The sequence below is a fragment of the Serinus canaria genome, chromosome 23, assembly GCF_022539315.1.
Source record: "Serinus canaria isolate serCan28SL12 chromosome 23, serCan2020, whole genome shotgun sequence".
Classification (NCBI taxonomy): Eukaryota; Metazoa; Chordata; class Aves; order Passeriformes; family Fringillidae; genus Serinus; species Serinus canaria.
In genome coordinates, this window is record NC_066336.1 from 2,349,315 (window position 1) to 2,373,502 (window position 24,188).

The 24,188-nt window shown below is 43.0% G+C and overlaps 2 protein-coding genes across 5 annotated transcripts in view; both read right to left on the minus strand.

The window, feature by feature from the left end:
- Positions 1-1,300: 1,300 nt before the first annotated feature.
- On the minus strand, positions 1,301-11,820 carry ZMPSTE24 (zinc metallopeptidase STE24). The gene is made up of 10 exons (XM_030233041.2): positions 11,536-11,820; positions 10,190-10,336; positions 8,820-8,906; positions 8,103-8,219; positions 7,637-7,789; positions 5,585-5,726; positions 4,745-4,905; positions 4,255-4,359; positions 3,418-3,561; positions 1,301-3,111 (listed from the first exon to the last, which is right to left on the minus strand). The coding sequence occupies exons 1-10, from the start codon at positions 11,803-11,805 to the stop codon at positions 2,887-2,889; spliced, it is 1,551 nt and encodes a 516-aa protein (XP_030088901.2). The 5' UTR covers positions 11,806-11,820; the 3' UTR covers positions 1,301-2,886.
- Positions 11,821-11,950: 130 nt separating this feature from the next.
- Positions 11,951-24,188, minus strand: part of RLF (RLF zinc finger) — a 42,171-nt gene continuing 29,933 nt past the window's right edge. For 3 of the 4 annotated variants that reach the window (XM_050983397.1, XM_050983398.1, XM_050983399.1), the window contains 4 exons: positions 23,926-24,128; positions 21,312-21,448; positions 20,094-20,235; positions 14,795-19,923 (listed from right to left, as the gene is read on the minus strand). In XM_050983397.1, coding sequence (XP_050839354.1) covers positions 15,208-19,923; positions 20,094-20,235; positions 21,312-21,448; positions 23,926-24,128 — 5,198 coding nt within the window. In that variant the 3' untranslated portion in view covers positions 14,795-15,207. Of the gene's footprint in view, positions 12,428-14,794; positions 19,924-20,093; positions 20,236-21,311; positions 21,449-23,925; positions 24,129-24,188 lie in introns of those variants that run through there. The other variant, XM_050983400.1, reaches the window with a different exon arrangement.

Here is a 24,188-nt window from a genome sequence, read left to right on the forward strand (position 1 = left end):
CACGTCACATCCGGGCCGCCGCGCGCGCGCGCCGAGGCCGCCCCGCCGGCAGCAGGAGGCGCTGCTGCCCCGCGGGAGGGTCCTGCGCCACAGCGCCCCCTGCAGCTCGCGGGACGGCCTGGCAGCCGCGCCCGGCCCGCGGAGTCTGAGCGGGCACAGCGCTGGCACTGAACGGGCACAGCGCTGGCACTGAACGGGCACAGGGCTGGCACTGAACGGGCACAGAGCTGGCACATCGCTCCGCGGAGCCTGAGCGGGCACAGTGCTGGCACTGAACGGGCACAGAGCTGGCACATCGCTCCGCGGAGCCTGAGCGGGCACAGGGCTGGCACTGAACGGGCAAAGGGCTTGCACATCGCTCTGCGGAGCCTGAGCGGGCACAGGGCTGGCACTGAACGGGCACAGGGCGGCCACTGAACAGGAACAGGGATGGCATATCGCTCCACGAAGCCTGAGCGGGCACAGGGCTGGCACGTTGCTCCCGGGGAGCCTGAGCCGGCACAGGGCTGGCACATCGCTCCCGGGGAGCCTGAGCCGGCACAGGGCTGGCACATCGCTCCCGGGGAGCCTGAGCGGGCACAGGGCTGGCACATCGCTCCCGGGGAGCCTGAGCGGGCACAGGGCTGGCACATCGCTCCCGGGGAGCCTGAACGGGCACAGGGCTGCCACTGAACGGGCGCACGGGTGCCGCCGCTCCCAAGCCTGCACACCTTACCCGCCTTCACAGCAGCGGGAGCTGCTGGTGACCCAGAGCAGGAAGGAGCCCAGTGGCCATAATAGTCCTGTGTGAACAAATGGAGGCCCTAGAAACGCTTTCAAAGACAGAGGTTTGTGCCTATTTCATCACAGAACGGTTTGGATTGGAAGGAACCTTAAAGATCATCTTAAAGCATGGGAAAGGACACCTTCCACTAGACCAGGCTGCTCCAAGCCCTGCCCACCCTGGACACTTTCAGGGATGGCCAGCCTGTGCCAGTTGTCCCTCAGTAAAGAATTTCTTCATAATATCTGATCGAAATCTCCCTTCCTTCAGCTTAAAGCCATCCCTCCCTGTCCCGTCACTCTAAGCTCCTGTCTGAAGCCCTCTCAGCTCCCCTGCGGCCCCTTTATGTCCTGGAAGGGGCTCTAAGGTCTCCCTGGAGCCTTCTCCAGGTGAACATGCCCAGCTCTCCCAGCCCACCTCCAGAGCAGAGGGGCTCCAACATCTGTTTTTCCACACAATTTTTACCTAATGGAAGAGACAAATGATTTTCTCAGAGCACACTTGACACATTTTCCATAGCTTTAACCAGCCAACAGCTCATTCAAAACTTGACACAGTTATTTATTCTTCTGAACTGACAGATTCAAGTTAATGATTTATTTTTGAGGGCCTTTTATTAAATACAGTTCACATGACAAATAGGCTCTCCAGATTTGTAAAACTGTCTCCTAAATCCATATCTATAGCTTAGCTCCATGTTTGCTGGGGTATGAACACAATTAGAATAAGGCATACAAAGGGCTTTCAGCAACATCTTGTTTCACCCAAGACATCATTGTGCCCATCATCTTATAAGGCATTTTCCCCTATGATCAGAAAAACAAATGTCAGCTAACAATAAAATATATGAGAATATTTTGACATGTGAAACAATGACAATTTGCTTTGATGACTCCTCTCTTTGTACAGAGCTGAGCAGACCTTTTTAATTTACTACAGATAGAAAATCTGATTTTTATATGGAGTTTTTATATAATCACACTGGTTAAAACATTTGTATGCACATGCAAACTTATATCTTACTTTTATTTTTACTGCAACAAAAGTAAATATAATCCTATTTTTCATCAGAAAAGTCCGAGATAATCAATGCCATTTCCAGGTTTACCCACTTTCTTCTTCAGTAACTGATGTGGGCAAACTGTTTCCTGGGCTTTTCATATGTAGGAATTTTTATATATAAGAACAATGATGAAGAATAAGTTCAGCTACTATTTCAGCTGGATTCATATTAATGAAAAACTCTCAATGGAATGGAGGATAAGCCCTCTCAGAATCAAAGTGTGGCTTTAATACATTGGCTGAGCAACTACATAAGAAATCTAGGCAAAGTGCAACAGAAAAGGAGGGACTGAGATGTGGAAAAAGGGAGTACAAGAAAGAACTGGCAATTTTCTCAAACGTGTGGGTCCTGTTCTGATTCTCTGTAAATTCTCTCCTCCCTTCCATACCCCCAGCAGCCCTGGGGCAACAGGAGCAGCCTAATCCCACTATAATGCTACTAAATAATAATGCTCATTTTCAAGGAAGACATGGTACATATCCTCAGCTATAATTCATCCTTCTTCCCACACTTCAGAGAAAGGTTTTATTAAGTAGCATTTTTCATTCTGACAGACATTAATGCAGGAGAAAAGCCTGCAGCTGCATTCAGCTTTTTCAAACACACTGGCAAGCACAAGTATCATTATACAGGAAATCAAGTCACCCAAAGCCTCTTCACTGTGAAGAGGGTGAGACTGGGAAGGTTCACAGAATGCTGAGAATAGAAAAAGGATCAAAAGCAATGTTCAAGGCATACACAAACTGAAGAAAAAGGTGCTTTGAAGGCTACACTTGTTTTCCTCCCTTTAAAAGTCTTTACTATGATATGGAAATAAAAGTCAGTGTGGTGGGTGGGGGGAAAGGTCTTCACCCAGCACTTTTTCTAAATTAAGTTCCACAGTTTTGTTTTTGTTAAAAATAACTCATTTATAACTTAATACCTGTTTCAGGATACTCAGATGTGTGGTGCTGTTAACAGCGTGCTTAATTCGCATTATCCATTAAAAAAAAATTAAAAAGCAGCTCTGAACTTTGCTTCTGAGATGGAAGCACTGTCTCTGAACCAGCAATCACTGCTGTCACTCTTGCTTTGCATCTTTCAAGGCCTGAAGTCTTTCTAAAAGGGGTGGGTGGGAGTAATGCCACATTGAAAAGATCCAGTCAGAAACAGGGAATCCTAAATTATCTTTGTTTAGCTTGATCAAAGCAGAATATAAGTCCTTGGCCTTCCCAAGCTCCTTGGCAAACGCATCTGCTTGAAACTCAAATCGTCGGCTTAATACTGTCAAACAAAATGAGAGAACCTGTAGAGAGAAATGCATTAAAATTATTTTAAAACCCAGCTATCTGCACATTCCTTCAGTGCCAGTAAATACCACCAAATCTAGCTTCCCACATCCCACACAGTGCTGTGGCTGCAGACTGATCTCACTAAGCTTCATCCAAGCCACACCTGAAACTGGGAGTGCTGCCCAACATGCAGCACTAAGCCTGATTATCAAAATGAGACACCCAACACAGCCCTTAGAAATTCAAACGTCCCCTAAAAAACCAGAATCATTATTTAAATAGGATGATACTTCAGAGTCTATGTCTTGAAAACAATTTACCTCATTGTAAGGTGAAAAAATGAACTGGAAAATAATCATCAAGCCTATCAGGGTAGGCTGGGTGTCATAGAAACCAAATGCAGCAAAGAGTTCTTTCTGACCAATTAGCACAGCAAACAGGAAGAAGCAAAGAAAGGAATTCATCTGGAGAAAAGAAAAAACATTCTTGATTATGATAAGTCATTGCATGACAGCACATTATAGATTTGCACTTGGATGCCACTGTAAAAAAACCAAGTAGATTATTTTTGAACTAATACACAGAGAGAAACAAACAGTTGGTCTTTACCTGCCTTCTGAAAATGCAACAGTAGAAGCACTGTTTTCTGCCAGTCAGCAAAAAACAAATAATGAAGAGAGATGAAAATGCAAGAAGAGAAGAAAGGAGGGAGTACAGGATAGAACCATCTCTTTGGAATGAAGTACAGGTTCTGAAAAGTTTAAAGCCAAACAAAATGTGTCTGTGCTGTGTTGTACTTCTGCTCCTGGAAACAATCTGTGCTTCCATCCGAGCTGTGCAGTGTCCTGTACAAACACTGTGCTTGCCTGGCTCTTCAGAGCCAAGAGGCAGGACCATGCCTTACCAAGTTTTCTAGAGGGGGTGATTAGCTATCCAAGTGGTTTTTTGGTCTTTTTAGAGTAAAATAGGAAGTGCCAGAATATTGTTTGTTATTGAAACACACAGAAAAGAAAAGAAGGATGGCTGTGATCCAGACAACTTCCAGTCACACAGTGTATCAGGTGAATGTACACTAACAAATCTGGAAGAGGGCATTTGGAAACAGCTGTAATTACAGATGCTCCAGGAAAAAAGAAAACCAGTTTAAAATAACTTACCTGGCTGATGATTATATTTTTGACAGTATGACCTAGTTTCCAGTGACCCAATTCATGACCAAGTACAGCCAGAACTTCTTCATTTTTACATCCTTGTTTCTTATTCTGAGGGAAAAACAAAGCAGTAAAAGGAACACAAATGACACACTAAGAATTAAAAGTATTTCCTTCAAAGGGAAGCTTTGGTATGGTAGTCCCAAGAGAAGATGAGCTAAAACCCTGAACAGGTCCATTATTCAGATCTTGTTTTTACATGCAGGGAACTAATGTTTTGCTAAAGTCCCTGTGGATTTTTACAGTCTCTGCTGCTATCTGCACAACTCACACAGCCCCAGAAATTCCCATTAGCAAACCAGGCATATTTTGGTGTTGAAATCATTAGGGTTTGGGTTTTAGCAACTTACTCAAGAGCTTTAAAATACATTAAAAAAAAAAAGAGAGTATCTCACCAAGAAGTTAATATGAACAACACAATGAAAGGCAAACTCACTTTGGTTTTAGACTTTGTTTCTTCATTCTCACCATCTTCTCCTTCTGCAGGTTCTTTGTTCAAAGCAGAATAGTCTTCCAGGAGTGTGTCAAAGAGTACTATCCGCTTGTTCTTGAAGAACCCATAGAAATAAGCATTGCTGTGGGAAGAACGCTTAGAACCTGATGGGGAAAATTGAAACACCATGATCTGAATAATCCCATGCACTGAAGCCTGCATGAGTATGACAGATCAGATTTTTCCAGAGGCATTCTCAAAATCCCCAAATGAACTGTAGACAAACTCAAGCAGGTCTGTTTGGAAGCTGAAGCATATTCTAAAATCTAAGCAATGATGACTCCAACAGAGAAATGTAGCATGTAATCACTAAAAGCATTAAAACCATAAGAGCAGTCGTGAACATCTAATGTCCAAGGAGAAAAGCTAATCCTATTTCAATTTCAGATTTAGCATGGAAAGAGCATTCTGAATTGACAGTGCTCCAGGCAAAGAATCTGTGCCAAATTATGTAGATTATTTTCAAATGTGCCAGCAAAAGTGAATGGAAACAGCTATTCCCTTTGTTTCACTGTTCTAAAATTATAATCTTGACTACTTTTGTGCTTCCACTGATGACCAAGCTGTGTATTTCCATTCCACAGACTCAGGAAAATGCTTCCAACCAGAAGATGAGTTCAGGTTGTGCACTGAGCTTCAAGAAAATGCTACAGACATTGGCAAGTATTGCAGTATCTGAGCAATACAACCAACTGCCCCACTACAGCATCCACAGTCAATGCTAAAACCCCACAAATTTAAAATTACAAGGCCTTTTTATTTAAAAAAACAACAAAACCTCACCTTCAACAACATACACCTTAGTCAGTGGGAAGTCAATGCTCTTTGCCATTGTTTCAATTTGCTGCTTGAGTTCTCCCTCCGGAAGTGGAATGAATTTATCAAACAAAGGTGCAATATAGTCTGCATAGATTGTAACAAGCACCTGCAACACATGCAGATATTAAGAACAGGGCATGCAAACCTGTTTAGTACTAAAGGTGGAGCAAAAAGTTCAAAAGGAAGGCACAATTTCAGAAAAAACACTTGATAAAGCAGAGTCCTGTATGAAGTGGGATCTATAGGCAGACTCTCTGTCTGGTGGCCAGTCCCCAGCTCAGCAAACTGTGCACAAACCACCTACACACCTGAGCAGAACTGGTGTGAACAGTGCAGAAGACAAAGCCTCTGGGAGCAGGAGGCTCATCAGTAAAAGGCTGTCACTTCCACCAATCCTAGAAAGCTCTGAAGTGTTCATACTCAGCTGAAGAGACGAAGGAACCAAGAGATAGAAAAAGTGGGACTAACTCCTGCTAACTTGCAAAACAATTGTTTAAAAAGTGGCAAGAAATTTTATGTCCCCTGTTTTCTTTCTGTCTCCCAGCTGTCTGCAGGGCCAGGGCAGTTGTCTGCCTGATGCCTCAGGCTCCACAATGACTAATAGCCTTGACCTAAAAACATCACTAGAGTGCACCTGCTTCTCTTCAAACTGGCATCAGCTGCAGCCCAGCTGAGAAAGCCAGAACAAGAATAATGTGATGGAAAGGAAAGCTGAACTCTCTTTCACCTCCCTTCCTCACACCCTCGATCACCACAAAAGCATTTTTATTTATTTGTTTTATAAGTTAAATTGTGGTTAGTGAAAAAGGAACAGGACATGAGAAGTAAATTAAACATTAAATTCAAAATTATCTTGGTATGTTTTATTTCACTGAAAACAAGTACCTGGACTTTTGACAGTGTGTGCACTGCTAAAAAGTCCAATGAAATCGAAAATCAGAAAAACTGACTTTTGCAAAGTCACACCAAGTGAGGGCATCAATATGAAACACCACTAAAATAAGTTTTGTTACTGTAATTTTTAGGGGCTTAAACCTCTGCAGATATTTTGCAGAAGGTTTTGGAGAGTATTTCATAGAGTAGAAATTGGCTTTTCAGTCTAGACTACTCTTTCAGACTTTGCAGTATGTGGGGCCTAATTTTCAGGTTTTATCTCAGATCTTCGTGTCATGCCTTGGTATCAGCAGGCATAACAGACTAGTAGGAGGATGCAACTCTAACTGTGATTACAGAGTTATGGAACTGGAATTTTTCCCAAAACCAGACTCCAAAGGGTAAATCTAATACCTCTTGGGATGATTTTGCATGTCAAAGGTTGTTCAAACACATCAAGGCCTGAAACCCTATGAAGTTGCAGTGAGGTGGCAACACACCAATTGTATGCATGCACTTAACCCTCAGGGGTGGAGGGGGCTCAGAAGAGAAGAGTGAGCCAGGAATGTGTTTTTTCAATACAGAAATTTGAAGCTCTGCCAAGATGTTGTATTTTCTAGCTTTTGCAGTATAAAATACAGACCAACCCCTGTTATATCAGGTTCTAAAGAATCTGTAGATCTTCAGAACAAAATCTACGTGGACAGCTCAATGGAAAGGTACAGGCAGAGCAAAAATAAAATACCACTTTGTGATAGGAAAGTGAGAGAGAGGAATGTGGCTTCAGGTGCATATGTTCTGGTTCTCACCTCTACATTCAGGGAAAGGAAAACAGATCACCACTGTTGTGGTGCTGTATTTCCTGTACCTATTCTAAAGCTTTATAAGTGCTTCTCTTTCAGTTGATGAAGACACTCCAGTATTAAATAGATTAGATAGATATGACATTAATGTGGACAACTAATATGAGCTATTACTCCTGAACAAGTACATAGAGAGCAAGACACTCTGGTAAAGTTTGTAGACATTAAAATTCACAGGAGATTTAGATTTTTCTTCATTTCCTTTCAGCTGCATTCAGCATGCTGAGCCATGCCAGTAAGCTGGAGTCTGGAAGAAACCCAAACATCCTCTCATACTCACCAAGGAAACAACCAATGTGAAGAGCCAGGCATAGATAAAAAAGTAGTCTCCCCCTATTTTAATAATGTAAAGCAGAAGGGATGTCACTGGCAACAGAATACACTGAGTCACAACAAACTTCTTGATAGCATCCTTAAAAAAGAATCCCAGTGTCTGCAAAGAAAGGATAAATTGGATCAGTGACATCAATGTAAATATTAATATGCCACTCTGGTTAGTGAACTGATCCCTTCAGTTAAGACAAATGGTAAAACAGCAATGCCAGTGTCATAAAAAAAATCTGAGTCAGCAAAACGGAGCTCTCCCAGTAGCTCCTTGCATTTACATGGGCTCAAGCCCATGCACATGAACTCTTCCTCAGTAAGGCCTGACCCAAACCATTATTTTGTGTTGCACATTCACTAAAGGACCAGTCTCTGTAACCAGTCTGAACCAATCTGGTCAGCACAAGTGCTCTCTGCAATACCTGTTGATTGAAGCCATGTTTCTCTTCTATGACAAATGTATTATATAAACTCCATGGGAGACCAGTCACTGCACTGAAGAGTGTTGCAAGCAGCAGGAACACCAATGACTGAACAATCTAAAAAACAAAACAAAACCACCTGATATTTACTGACCCATACTAACAAACATTCTGGGTGTTAAAAATGGTTTTTAGGTCGGTGGTTTAACTGAAACCAGTTAGAAGATGATGCTAGATAAATTCACAGAATTAACTTGTTCATGGTGACTAATTATTGCTCACTGTAATGGCTTACTAAGGATTTGGAGCACAAATTTGGATATATGCCTCATCCACAGCACAAAGGTAACATAAGCAGTAGACTCAAACTTCTTACCCTTTTAGTGTGCAGGTAGGTCAATTCTAGGATTAGTAAAAGAGAAAACACCCAAATAAAGAGCTCCCTAAAACCCAGCCCACCACCTCAGTTGACTCAAGCAGATACCAGACTTTGCTTTTAACACATAAGGCTGTTTTAATTAGTAAGCTAACTGAAAAGCAAGCTAATTTACTGTTACCAGTTCTCAGAATCACAGAGTCATTGTGTGCACCAGAAAATATCTGTTATTGTTACTCTATTACAGGTTAGCTAAATCTCACTCTTGTCTAAAAACCAATTTAAAAATAATTATTGCAGTAGAGACCAAATACTTTCACAGGAATTTAAAGCCTACTTACCTCATATTCTGGTCCAAACCCAGCACGACCCGAGATCTGACCAGACAGTCTCCATAGAAAAGGAATTCCTCCACAGAGGAGAATCATCTTAAAAACAAAACCACATACCACAGAGGCAGTATGAAACACACTGTCATCTTAGTCTACTAACATTTCAGCATGATAAAAACCTTTTAAGAGAGAATAAGACAGGTTTTATAATTAGCTTTTTGCCACCCCTCTGATCTTAACAGTGATAAAACAAGCCTGGAATATCTGGCATTAATTAATTTTTACTTTACAGAAGTAGAGAGCAGGTAATTAATTTTTTCCTGTGAAATACTAGCATATTTCCAAGTCTATTTTCTGGCTACTTTGCCACTGTACTGGCTTAGACATAAGGTCTATCTTCAGAAGACCTTAAAGCCCTGTGGCTGTATAACCACACACATATATTCATATTGCAGCCTCTCCTCTTGAAGAGGAGCTGCTCTCCTCTCCTAGAGATTCACCTGAGTTCCCTGCCCAGAGAAAAGCCCCAGTTTCACTTTCAGTACTGGAGTTGCTACAGCCATGTTGAAGAAGGCTTCATGGTCTCCTCCTTGTGCCTGCTCCCAAGGTCTCCTGATCTACAGCTGCCAAGGAACAGGGAGTGAACATCTGGGGTACACCCCATCAAAGAAATGCCCAAGCTACAGCTATGTGCTCACTGCAGCTCACAGCCAGGCCTGGCAGCATTTCTCCAACAGCTCAACTTGTAAATATTTCATGTTTGCTTTCTTAGCAAGTGATGCATCACTATATATAAAATCAGTTTTCAAGCAAGCAGCCTTCCAATACTGATGACACCAGGGGTTTATCTATTTCTTTATTTTGAAAAGGCTTACTCTTACAACCTAACACTCAGGGTGCATTTTCAGTGTCAGAAGGAAAGGATGAAAGCAGGTGTGGTGGTTTTAAAAGCTTAATGGAGAAATGAAAGCCACTTCAACTGCACCTTTTCTTTTTTCTCTTTTTACTTTCTACTTTAATTAAAAACGAAAGTAGTTGCTTTCCTCTATACACAGGGAAAGGTCTGTATTTTAACAATTTAAAATAACTCTCATGCTGCTTAATTATTTTGCAATGGAAACTACTATAGAACATAATTAAAATGTAAGCTAACACAGTAGTTGTGCAGTATGACTCAGCACTGCAGAAAGAAATTACATGCTTTCTGAACAATTACTTCTTTTTGTGTAGCAAATACAGCCACAATCAAAACCAGAATATAAATGTCAGTGTTTGCTGTATGACACCAGAATGCCAGTGGTGCAGCTGCATGGGTTCACTAAGAACCAAAGTACTTAATAGTTTGAGTACATAAAAAATATCATGTGAAAGGTACTTACAGTGCCCTCAACCTCTGAATAGAGGCCTGACCAAAAGCTGAAAGTACTTTTGTCCAACTGATAGAGGCGAGATTTTTCAAACGTTTCTGAGTCCATGATCTGTCCCAGCTCCTGTGGTACATGTGTCGTTGTTCTATACACCCGCCTCTGAAACATTGAACACAAAATTTAAAGTCTACACCTAATATTTTAAAGGAGATAAATAAGATTTAAAAATAACATATAAAATGATCCCATGGGCCACCACAGAAAATTTAAAAGAAAAAAACAACACACAAAGGAACAATTATTCCTAAATTCCAGTTTCTTATGAGGTTCTAAATATAAAACTGAAGCATAATTATTATGTTGCAACCAGGAACTGAACTGCTGGCTTAATAACTTATCTATGTGTGATCAAATACAGATCACACAAACTGATTTTTCCACAGGATGCTACTTACCACACCACAGTTAACAACTAAGCTAATTTTGAAACCAAACACCAGATCCTCCTGTGCAAACTGACTGTTCCGGTTCTCACTTCACCGGAACACAGAGCTACGGCATGGCTGCACAAACGAGGTGCTATTTCCTTTTCAGTAAAGAACTTGCTACTTGAATTTTTTTTAAGACTAAAAGTCTTTTCCCTCAGCTTGTCTTGTCTTGTTCCAGTATACCTACCCATTCTCTAAGGAAAAGCTCCTACCCTTCGTCATTCAAAACACATTCTCCCCTGTCCGGGGCATCAGGCTGCATGTCCCCGACCCCAGGGCTCAAACACCCCGGTGTGCGGCTGCTGCTAAACCTGCCAGGTGGGCAGGCTGGGGATGGACATGTGGCTGGCAGGCGACAGGGACCCGACCAAAGGGACGCTCCGTCCTCTATGTCGTGTTCTGCAACAAGAAGCGGGGCTGGGATGTGCCTTCCAGGGCGGCCATCGCTCGGAAGCTACCAGGCATCACCTGCTCGGGGACGTGCTGCACGACGGCCTGTGCAGCGCTTCCTTCCTCTTTCCTTCATTTTCCTTTCCTTAATTTTCCGGTTAAACTGTCGCTATTTCAACTCCTGCGTTTCCTCATTTTTGCTCATACTGCTCTCAGCTGTCCCAGGAAGGAGCTGCTGGGGGTGCCGAGCCGCCGTGACCCTACCGCACTCACTCCACTCGCTGCTGGGAGTGTTCCCAGCATCCGCTGCAGCGCGCTGAGGCCGAGCCCCGGGACAGGGCCGAGCCTTCCACAGGCAGGTGACAGTCCCCGCGTTCCCCGGCTCCGGCCCCGGCCCTGGACATCCTCCACGTGAGGCCGGGCCGGGCCCGGCACAGCCCCAACCCCGCCAACGACCGTTCCCGCCAGAGCCCCACCGACCTGCCGGTGCGCCAGGAAAGCCTCCCAGAGGTAGACGGCCCACGAGAAGAGCAGGACGGAGCAGAAGATGCGGCGCTCAGCCGGCAGCTCTGCCCACAGGTCGCCGGCCAGCGCCATGGCCGCTCCACCCGCCGCACGCTGCGGCGCCGCCTGGCGGCCGGAGGAACCGGGGGCGGGGCGGCCGCGAGGGGCGGCCGCGGCGGGCTCCGGTCTGGGCTCCGTGAGGGGTTCCATGGTAGGCTGTGGGCTGGGCTCCGTGAGGGGCTCCATGGCGAGGTCCGGGCTGGGCTCCGTGAGGTGCAGCCGCGGCGAGCTCCGGGCTGTGTTCCGTGAGGGGCTCTATGGTGGGCTCCGTGCTGGGCTCCGTGAGGGGCTTCATGGTGGGCTGCGGACTGGGTTCCGTGAGGGGCTCCATGGTGGGCTCCGGGCTGGGCTCCGTGAGGGGCTCCATGGTGGGCTGCGGGCTGGGTTCCGTGAGGGGCTCTATGGGGGGCTCCGGGCTGGGTTCCGTGAGGGGCTCCATGGTGGGCTCCGGGCTGGGCTCCGTGAGGGGCGGCCGCGGCGGGCTCCGGGCTGGGCTCCGTGAGGGGCTCCATGGTGGGCTCCGGGCTGTTTTCCGTGAGGGGCTCCATGGTGGGCTGCGGGCTGTTTTCCGTGAGGGGGTCCATGGTGGGCTCCGGGCTGTTTTCCGTGAGGGGGTCCATGATGGGCTGCGGGCTGTTTTCCGTGAGGGGGTCCATGATGGGCTGCGGGCTGGGCTCCGTGAGGGCACCGTGGCCGGTGCGGTGGGCTCGGGCTCAGCTCTGCCCGGCACGGCTCGGTCACCCCAGGGAAGCGCGTGTGCCGAGGATCTCGGCAGGTGTTTAAATTACTATTTCTTCAGCATAAGTTACTTAGACCGTGCACAATAACGCATATAAAGCCTCGTTAGTATTTGTCCAAAACCATTTAGAGATTTGGAGTATTTTAGAGTATATACAGGTTTTTACAACCCATGGGAACACGGCAGGGCAGCCCACAACATGTCCTATAAAATCCACCACACAAGACAACAATTTTAAAAATGGAAGCATCATTCCCTATGAACTGTGTTTTCTGAAGTGCCTACTCTTCACATTAAGAATTTTTTTTGAAAGTCAATGCAATGGTGTTCCTTTACTGCAAAACAAAATGTTTCTCCTCTATGCTTGAAAGCAAGAAGCTGGAAATGTTACCTCATCGGTAAGACAAATTCTGGTAGCACTTGGGAGGGAAAATGATGGCCTACTTCATGGCACGAAAACAGAAATGAGACAGTAAAAACTCTTCCAACCTTTACCCTTTTGTGGCTTCCTTCTCTGATACCCACGTGTGCTAGGCAATTAGATAAAAAAGCCCAAGAAGAAATTGGGATAAAGATGTAGGTTCAAGCTGTACATTTTTGGTGGTGTGACACCTATTACCTCATGGAGACAGTAGTGCATTTTGTAGATGGAGTTCAAAGACTGAAACACACTGACAGTCTCTGAAATGGGCAAGATGTAATTTTTGTAATGGGGAAGAAGCTGACCAGTGCTGTACTGGTATCTTTCAGCTGAAGTATGAACACCCTATGAGCCCACATTACTAAAAGTCCAGGCAGTGCATGGAGCAAAATGCCTTCAAACTGCTTTTGTGCTGCCCAAAGCAACTCAACCATTTTCTTAATGCAGCTTTTGGACTAAGGAATGTTGCAGGACTTGTCTCCATACCTGGCAGACAGAAATGATGTCTCTGTCTTGTCCTGTGGTATATCCCAGCCTATGGAAAGCACAGCAACTGAACAGAAGGTCCCTACTCAACAGGCTCTGTGACACCAGAGGTGCAGTGAGTGCCAGTGAGTACAGTGTGCACTGTGCAGTCTGCACTGTGTGTGCTTTGCAGGCACACAGGAACTCATCTGGCAAAAGGAGAATTGCATCTGAGGAAGTGAGTTTCACATGCAACTTGTTTTGTGGAAATACAGCTGCTTGACTTGAAACTGAAGTCTCCAAATCTCAACAAATTTACTGTTGATGCTGACCACAAAGGGACAGGTTCTTCTCTGGGATACTCAAACCATGAGAGGGTAATGGGGTCATTCTGGCCCAATACCTGAAGCAGCCATCCCAAGTCTATTAAGTTTGCTGTTCAACTCTTCTCCTGTTTTGAGATCTTGAAGATTCAAGTATGTTAAAACATGACTCAAACTTTAAATTAAAAGGTACTTCATTATTACTTTGGTACATATTGAAGGCTGTCTGATGATGTTGCAGTATCTAACCTTCTGACACAGCTTACTTCCATTTTTAGAACTTTGTGAGAAGATTGATGCACCATATTTCTTTCATTAAAAGAAGGTTAGAGCTTAGAGAGGAAATTACATGAAAGGCTAGGCAGTAAGCTACACTTCTCTTGATTGGTGTATGATTTTTAACTTAACTTTTAAGGATGCCCAAATAACTTTATTTTCCTAAATGCAGTACGAAGATGCCATTTCTGCCTCATTTTGGTCATACCACAGTTTACTAGACAGTTTGATAGCTGCCATCATTCTTACACCCAAACAATACTCATGCTCTGCTTTAAACATTTCCTGAAGTATTTTCCATTTCCTTTCCACTGCTGCTTTTCAGATCACAGTATAAAACCCCAGAAGCCCCAACACCACCCAAGGCCTCAGTCAGAAGCTGTGATTGCTGCTTGCTCATTAGAATCCCCATGGATGGGGAAATACCCCCTGTAGGGGACAGTGATTCTGGGCCTTGTGATGTAGCCATGTGTGGTGAGAAAAGTGATACAGAACAAGAAACAGAGCTTAAAATATTAGCTGACTCTTCTGGTGAATCTTCCAGCCAGGTTTCATTCATTGTCCAAAAAGCTAACCAGGGAACTCTAGATGTACACTAGTACTTTCATGTGACACAACCTGCTTGGAAGTCTGGCAACAACACTCATCACACACTCAGGTGGTGCCAGACAGTCTCAGAAAACACCTTCTGCCTTCAAAGGAACAAGGACTTTCTCATGCAGAAGTGTAATTAGTAAGCCTGTACTAATTATAGTTCTTTCGAGTCTGAAAAAAGCACAGAGAATGTTGTAAAATAAAATGTAATACTTTACTTTTCTGTATCTATTTGATCAGTCTGATAAATTATCTACAAATGCATAAAACTTAAGCAACACTGTCCAATGCACTCAGAATGGTCCCAAACTCAATTACAAGTAAAGCACATTAAAGATTTACTGTACAGTAAACAAATGGGTGAAAAACTGTAATTTATTGAAACTCATAACTCAAAAAATATAAGATGCTGTAGTGTACAATATGTTACACAAAGCACCCTGAGGTGCACATTCAAGTCAAGTAATAACTCCATCGCCCCCCAAACCCTGGTACCCCAGTACTTTTTCCATATACAATCATGCACATTTACTCTTCAAGAGGAAGCCCCCAGTATTCTGATGTGTTAAATAGCACCAAAATCAGCATTGTTCATTGAAAAAAATGGGGAGCTAAATTAACTTGGCCATTACTTTTGACAGATATCATACATTCATGGAATTAAACAGTCAAAACTAACCTAAAAAGTGTGTACTGTAACAATTACTGTTCTAATTTGAAGTTCTCCCCGTACAGCAGTAGTGGAGGCTATCTGCTCTAAGCAAAGCTACTTATGTACTTCCTACACACAGCTCATCTGCCTTTTTTGTTGGAAATAAATCTATGAGAGGTGTGGAAAACTTGGATCTTTCAAGAACCACTACTGGTCGTAAGTAATGCAGCTGTTTTAAGGCAAGGTCTCCACAGTCCGTTAGGGCCTTGTCCAAGATTGCCCTCAGATTTTCTAAAGAAGGGGCAGATGAGGACTCTGACAGCAAGGGCTGGATCTCTGTTAGCTGCCCAGGATTATTTGGGGTTATGATTACATTTTCATCACTTACAAAGTTGTTTACTGGTGTATCCCCTTGACTGTCTCCCTCTTTTTGCAACATTTCATCTACTGGCAACTGCTCAGGAGACTCCCATTCTACGACCTCATCACAATCATCATCATCATCATCATCATCTTTTCCCTCACTCTCCTGAATAAATTTTAAAAATGAAGACTCAAATCCCATTGGTTTATATGTCTTTAAATCAAATGGTTTGGACACAGGAGGCTTTTGAAATTTGTCCTTTGTAGCACAAAGTACATTTCTTTTTGCATTCTGATTAACAGCATTATGTTGACATCCTTCTGGGTCTTTCTCTCTTGGCAACTCTAATTGTAAACTGGACAAAGCAGAGCTATTCTCTCTTTCACTGCTTTCAGAAAGATCCTCAGTTTTACACACAGTTGTCTCCCTGGTGTTAGGCTCTTCAAAACAGGTGTTCTTTGAACTGTGGTTATATTTTAAAGTGCCTGAATACACAAAGGCACTGGCATCACAATTCACACTACTTGGTGAACATTGTTTTTGGTCTTCATTACTCTCATCTGGAGGATCACAGGCAGGGTTTGGAACAAGGGCTTTGTCACTTTCCTGCACAGGCTCAGAATTAGCTGATTTATCCTCGTTAACTTCTCCCGCTTTTTTATCCAAGTCTGAAGCTGTGTCAGAGCAAGACTGCTTTTCAATCATGATGCCACATTTGACACAAAGAACGAGTTTCTGCAGGCGCTGCTCGATGTACATGTTGGTCATCTGGTGTGTGCGCTTGTAGTGCCTCACTATGCTGCTCTCCAGTTTGACAACAGACAGACACCCCTGCACCATGCAGGGGTACTGGGTCTGGTTAGACTTCTCTTTGCACATTTCTAGGGCTTCCTCTTTTGTTTTGAAATTTAGCAAATGTTTTTCCCTGCTTCTGCTAATTCTTTTAGCTTTTTCTTTTAATTGCTTCCCATTCTGCTTGCTTGTGCCAAAGCTGTCTTTCAAACAATTTTGCTCATTTTTATCTTTATCTTCATCATCTTCCTCCTCTTTGTGATTTCCAAAGAGACTATCATAATATTCGCTGTGTCTGAAATATACATGTTGAGAATAGTGACTATAATTTGTGAAAATTCGATTGCAGCCATTAAGGTCACAATGGATTTCAAAATCTTTGTTTAGTTTTTCTTCATTGGCATGTTCTTCTATTAGGTGCTGTTTAAGCTTATTAAAGGTATAAAATACAGCATGGCAGTGCGCTTGGTTACAAGCAAATCTGGCAGACTCAGCTTCAGAGAGCAGTTTTTGATCCTCTAAGATTTCATTGTGGAAGTCACTACAATGTTTAGCAAGAGCTTTAGAACACAGAAAACGCTTACCACACTCTTTATGTTTGCATGCAAATATTTTTTTACATTTGACAAGTTCCCTTTTTGTTCTTGCTTTGTCTTTTTCTAAGCAGAGCTGTTCCTTATTATACTGGTGAACAGTTCTGTAATGGCGAATCAAACCTTTCTGGTTTGTGAATGCTGAGTTGCAGCTTTTATGTATACAATGAAATGGTTTGTGGTACTTATGCAATATGTAACATAAGTTTCCTTTAGCAACTGTTCTTTTGCTTCCTCTTCCCTGTCGTGCTTCCAGTTCTTCCTTATGACTGTCCAGAGAAGTTATGTTAGATGCTTTTCTTGTTACATCATTGTCTGTCTCTTCATTGGACTCCAAATCAGTCTCAGAACAGCAGTCTTCCTTTTTTGGGTGACACAGCTGTTCAGAGTCCGAATGTCCAGAGAACCCAACGCTGTTTGCACAGGCGGGCACTGGAGCAGTGCTATTCTTATGCATGTCCTCTGTACATAAACCTACATGATCAAATTTTTCACTAGGACACACCTTGTGAGCCACCCTCTGACAGCCAATTTGATGTTTGTTTCTATAGTGAATTCGAAGATGTGTTTTTCTTGTAAAAGATCTTTGGCAAATATGACACTTGAATGGTGAATACCGATGCTGGAACATATTTAGCTGAAGAACCATTTCCTTTGAATAGTTATGCTTTTTAACATAATGCATTAAGAGAGCTTCTCTGGTCACAAACTCACATGTACATCCATGACATTCACAAAAAAATGGTTTAGCTGCCAGCTGAGTAAGGTACTGGCTGGGTAAATTATCTTCTTGCTCTTGAAGGTGAAATTTTGAGGTAGCTTCATCAACTGACTCAGGGCACTTGGCATCCCTAGATGAATAGCCCAGAAAAGATTTCTGTCTTGAAGAATTCTGAATGTTATTTTTTAAGCTTAGATGTTTCAAGCCTAACATTAGTTCCAACATGTTATCTTCAATATCTAGCTCTTTAGAGCTGTCATAAAAAGATGTTTCTGGGGAAGAAGGACAAGTTTCTTCCCTCAAGCTACTGCTTCCTTTAGCATCTACAGCACAACACACACTTTCTGGAGAGTCAGCATTTGTATCAGAATTATGGCCTAACTCTGGACTCATATCTGTAGGGGATTTACTGTCCTGAGCATCATTCAACAGATCGAGAAAGTATTTAGTTTTCATTTCCATATTTCTTTTACCTTTAAAGTTGTATGGATGGACCCTTCGAAGGTGTTTTTGCATACTTCTGGAATTTTTGTGGGTGGAACAGCAGCCTTCAAAACCACAGGAAAGATTTTTTTCATCAAAGCAAACTGCCACATTGGAACATTGTTGTTTCATATTTGCTGGATGGAAGACTCCTTCCTGGGACACGACAAAACCTGGAACTGACTGGTTGTGAGCCACTGTTCCAAGCAGCTGTGGAGATGTCTGACCTTGGCTTGCTGCAGCATCTGCTCTGTGCTTCCCACAATGCAGGCTGCAATTACTTTCACTGTCAGAGAGAGATTCTTCCTTCACCTGTGGAATTTCCTGAGAGCCTGAGGGATCCAAGCTATCGTTCAGATTGGAATTTTCAGATTGTTCAAGCAGCTGAGACTCTGGAAGATAACTGGATTTTTCTTCTGAAACTAACCCTTCAAGGTTCAGCGTTTGTTTCCCTTCCCCATTTGACACTTTAATATCATGTGCTGCAAGGTGATTTTGAAATTCAGTCTTTGAATAATAAAACTTCTTGCAACCAAAGTAGTTGCAAGTGTACGACGCATCCCTGAAGTGCTGCGCCTCGTGATGGTAGAGCTGCCCTAAGTCACTGAAAACAATATTACAGCCATTGAGCTCACATTTATAGCGAAGATCATCGTGGGTTTGTTTGTGGTTGAGCAGCTCATTGACCGAGCCAAACCTGGCGTAGCAGTCCATGGACACACACATGTAGGGCTGGGGCCCGCAGTGCACGCGCTCGTGCTCCCGCAGGTGGAAGGAGGTCATGAAGTGGCGGCGGCAGAACGCGCACTTCTCCCTCCTGTTCTTCATGTCCAAGTAGTGTTTTGCGTTCTCGTCGTTGTTTTGATGTTCAGCTTTCAGATGTACACTTAAATACTTAAACTGCTTAAATACTCTAGAACAATCTGTCCCAGGACAGGGGTAGATGTCTCTGTCTTGCAGCTGGCAATTTTCCAGTTGGCTGAATGTGACATATTCCTCTGTGTCATCATCAAAGCTTTCAGGGAGCTGTGTCTGGTGTGACCTTTCTGGAAACACTGGGGGTGGGCTGCTGGAAGCTGTTGCCTTCGGTGGTGATCTCTCTTTTTTCAGAATGATTTTCTTTTTAGGTCTGTGTGTTCTACTAGGTGGCATTTTAACATGTTCCATTACATGTGGTACAAAAAATTCCTTTCTCTTGAATTTTTTTGTGCAAACAGGACATGTATAAATACCATCTTCCATGTGCATCTTAGAATGGTGCAGAATTCTGGCCTCTATACACTCCCTTTTGCAGAGCACACAAAAAAACTTATATTGAAGCCATCTCTGATATCTTTCTGAAGAACCAATTGGTTTTTTTACTCTTGCTTTTTCCTTAGGATGGCTCATTGTGTCTTTCCCATCATAATATTTGTGTTCTTTTGTCTCATCATAGTCACTAAAGAAAGTTTCTAACATGTCAGTTTCATTGAGTGACATATGACAACCTGCATCATCCTCGGAATCAGAAGCTACCTTCCCTAATAGTTTAAGACAATGCCTCTTCAAAGTCTTCCAGTCCCAAAATTCAGGATCAAATGGCCAATATGCTTTCAAAGCTAACAGCAGTTCACAGCGGAGTGAATTTGGAACCAGTGCGTTTTCTTCATCAAATTTTTGGTCTGGCTGCATATAGAGCTCTTCCAAGGCATTAAATCCACTCAAAGTTGGCTCAAGTAAGAATTCTGTGAGCTGACAGGCTCTCCTAACTTCAAGGTCTTCTGGTAAAAGGCAAGCAATTGTTTTGCACACTGATGTCTTCATTTCATCACTTCCATTGGACCTGATCTGAAGGGCTCTCACACACAACAACACAGACACAGCAAGTCCTGCTTCCTCTGCCTGTTTAAAGAAAACAGAAGGTTTTTATTAGTATGTTCTTAGACATAATCAGAAAGTATGAATAATGAAATAAGCTCTATTTTTTTTTCAGTTCAACAGAATTATTAAGAAAACAATAAATTCATATAGACAGCTCTAGCGGTGTCCAAAGACTCAGGACTGTTACTTACTTCAGACTGTATGACTCTTATCAAGAAAAACAGATGCTGTAGTGTCTTGGCAATGATGCCAAACTGACGACATCTCTCCAAAAAGGAATCTAAGGAAGGATCTATTCTTCTCTGCAGTTTGCTCCAGAAAAGTGTCAGTTCCCTGTGAAGAGTTGAAAGCAGAATGTAAGAACATTGCAAATACACACAATCTGTGCAGTCACAGTGTGTCAGTTCAGAGCCGATGCCAAGAAAAATGTAAGTGTTATTGAAGGACAGCACACACTTCAATTAGGTCCTGATCTCCAAGTGACCCTGCAGAGAACTGTTCCTGTCCCCACTCCAGCTTCAGATCAAACCTCAGTGTAACTCCTGATCCTTACAGGGGAAAGACACTGGCACTGGGATTCATCTCAATGCACACATCTACAGCTGCAGACTTCCTTTCTAGACAAAAAAAACCCCCTGTCCCACACTTCCAGAGCCTTTACCTCTCACACAGAAATTTAAAATGGGTAAGATGAATCATAACACAAAGTTGCCACTTCTCTTCCAATAAGCAAGCAGCTGTACAAGGACTGCTAGGTACACTACTAGAACTTCAATTTATACATCTCTACAATGTCAGCATCACCATTAGACAGAAGACTTCATTCTCCTATCTCATCTCCAGGGAAGGTAGCTGGAACTTGAAAATTCTTGGAGTTACAGAAATTATAAAAATATAAAAAGGCTCTTGGAGGGGAAGGGGAGAGAAGTGTTGGCTCTTGGAAGAGAAGTGGAGAGAAGCAACAGAGTGTTGCTTGTGCTCATTCCTAATACTGACATATCTCTGTGGAACAGGTCAAAAAAAATGCACCAGACTTTCATGGGGCCAAGAATTCCCAAGGGAAGTACAGACTGACAACATACTTTGTGGAAGCACAAAGCCAGGGGTTTAACAGCAACCCTGAGAGCACTGACCCACCACCACTCACAGATCAATCAGCCCACAGAAGTACTGCTGTTCATGCCAATAGTGTGAGTGCTGTTTCAGTTTTAAATTGTTTAAACATTACTTTTGCCTAACTGCTCTATTAGCATAACAACTTGTGATAAAATAACTAATCATCTAGGAAGAGCTTCAGTCTGATGCCCTTCTCAAGTAAAAGATAAATCCACCTTCTCTAGATATTTTTGTACTATATTCACTCAGTTCTAGCTAGAGAGGAACAGTTAGCAGAAGCAGCTTATACTTACCAAGAGCAATACACATTTGCTGTTTGAAGCTGATGGGTAAGATATGTTGTACAAAGAATAAATGCAGTATTTTCTTGTCCCTCAGATTCCAGATTACATATGATGTCTAGTACCTCTTTGCAATCCACCTTTGCAATCTTAAAGAAAAAGAAAATTAAAAAGAAAAGGCACTTTATTCTTAGTATGTTTACAAAAGAAATGCATATTTACTATATCAAAGTCTCACAAACAAACATTACATCTCCTATATCCAGAGATCATGCCACACATTTCAGCTACAAAATGGTGTGAGAAGTTCACCTGTTAGTTCTGAGCCCTTCTCAATATCAGTTTTATTTGGGACAACCTTCCACTTTGGGCAGCTTAGCTAAATACTTGCATGCAGGCAACCATCTATCTAAAACTTCCCATTCTGTGTCTCTGCACTCACAGGGATTCTTGTGCTACTTTTGAAAATTAGAACACAGCTCCAAAAAGATCAAGAGTTGTGAAAAAGCCAGGCTCTTGCTCTCCTCATCCCTAGGTGCTGATTCTGAACAGCCACATTTCAAAGCATGATGACAGAAACAGAAGTGTTTAGAGTACTGTGCTGATTTTGGCTGGGGTAGAGAGAATTTTCTTCCTGGCTGGTATGGGGCTGTGTTTGGGATTTCTGATAACACAGAGATGTTTCTGTTATTGCTGAGCAGTGCTCACACGGAGCAAAGGAGGCTGGAAGGAGACACAGCCAGGACAGGTGACCCCAGCTGACCAAAGGATATTCCAGACCATGACACCATGCTCATTCCATACAGTGAGGGGAAGGAGGAGGAAGGGGAGTGGGTTGAGAGATGGAATTTGTCCTTTCAAATCTCCACTATGCACAATTGTGCCTTGCTCTCCTGGAGGTGCCTGCCCATGGCTAGCAGTGAATTAATTCCTGGTTTTGCTTTGCTTTTCTGCATGGCTTTTTCTTCACCTATTCGATTGTCTTTACCTCTACCCACAAGTTCTCTCTTTTTACCCTTCCACTTCTGTCCCTGGTACTGCTGGTAGGGGAGTTGAGCAAGCAGCTGTGAGGGACCTGGGTCCAGCTAGGGTCTGTTCCCTTAAACAGCAAAGCAGTGTCACCTAAATCATTTTCTGAGGTTTCTCTCTTGCCAGGGGTGAATTAGTGACAACTCCCTCCTTCCATCCCCCTCCAAAATCTGCTGTATTTTACTTTATCAAATACAAAACTGACACATCTGCAAGGCCTTGCAGCTTGTGAATTGTTCTGGAAATGTCTGCTGCAAGAGGTCAGTTCTGGGTCTCAAGCTGAACACCACAGTCAGTGGACCCTAGAAAATGCTGGCATAGCTGAATGAACTCCAGTGTCAAGCCTGAGTGGGAAACTGGGTTAATATCTCTGCTTCTACTCTTCCTGATGAATGAGATGTCTGCAAAAATCAGCTAAACTTCCTGTTGTTTGTTCTCTGTCATTGTTATTCATGATGAGCAAGAAGTTTGAAATGTTTATAATATCAACAGCTGTTTAAAGTACATATTGCTAGAACACAGTCTGTTCTGTGATGCAGAATAGATCCAGTGAAAAAATCTATTAAAACCTAATGTTGTCTTAGTAGTAAATGCTCTTCCCAATTACTGTTTGTGGCTTATATCCAAGCTGATACCCTGGTTTGATCCACAGATATGTACTACCTTAAGTGGATATTCCAGAACTTCCTTGGGATTTGTCTCCTTGTCATGGTTTAACCCTAGCTGGACCCAGGTCCCTCACAGCTGCTTGCTCAACTCCCCTACCAGCAGTACCAGGGACAGAAGTGGAAGGGTAAAAAGAGAGAACTTGTGGGTAGAGGTAAAGACAATCGAATAGGTGAAGCAAAAGCCATGCAGAAAAGCAAAGCAAAACCAGGAATTAATTCACTGCTAGCCATGGGCAGGCACCTCCAGGAGAGCAAGGCACAATTGTGCATAGTGGAGATTTGAAAGGACAAATTCCATCTCTCAACCCACTCCCCTTCCTCCTCCTTCCCCTCACTGTATGGAATGAGCATGGTGTCATGGTCTGGAATATCCTTTGGTCAGCTGGGGTCACCTGTCCTGGCTGTGTCTCCTTCCAGCCTCCTTTGCTCCGTGTGAGCACTGCTCAGCAATAACAGAAACATCTCTGTGTTATCAACCCTGTGTATCAAACCAGGGTGTCAGCTTGGATGCAAGACACAAACAGTAATTATGAAAAGCACAAGAGTTAGACATTCACATAATATATATGTATTTACATACCTCTATAGAAGTATGCACATACAGATGCATATATACACTTTTGTGTATGTATGTATATATATATATATATATATATATATATATGCTATCACTTATAGATAGAAGTAGTTTAATTTGTAGGAGCTCAGCAATTTAACTTCCACACCTGACTTAGCCAGCCCAATCACATCCAATTCCTGGAAAGGGATGACCACACATTGTCTAATCCTTCAAAATCATCTTTCAAAATTTCCTCCTATGGAACTCTGCTCCAACAGTTTCACTCTTCAGCTTCAGTTCTTAGTACTACATCAATAAATTCTAAAATGCTTCATAAATACATATTAAAAAGGAACTGTAGGTTACTAACCTCCTTAATGGAGTCTTCATTAGGCAGCATTGAACACACACATGTGATGTAGGCTTGGCGAAAAGATGAAACATTTGCAATTTCTGGAGAATCTGCACACAATTTTGACAAGAAAGTGGCTTGGGGGATGCAGTTTGACTTCATCAAATGTTTGATTCGCATCTGCAGAAAGGAAGGCCCTTCTCGTGTAATCAATTTATTAGCTAGGAAAAGAAAAAATCCTTTGAGAACAGACCAATTTACAGATGACACTTCCATGAAAT

Excerpts from the sequence above, each read along its gene's own strand:
- ZMPSTE24 (XM_030233041.2), bottom strand. The coding sequence starts at position 11,805 with ATGGAGCCCCTCACGGAGCCCAGCCCACAGCCTACCATGGAACCCCTC. Across the intron at positions 5,727-7,636 it reads TCACATTGGTTGTTTCCTTG|GTGCTTGTTACAATCTATGC; the intron begins GTGAGTATGAGA and ends CATGTGTTGCAG. Across the intron at positions 3,562-4,254 it reads AAAATATAATCATCAGCCAG|ATGAATTCCTTTCTTTGCTT; the intron begins GTAAGTTATTTT and ends TCTTTTCTCCAG.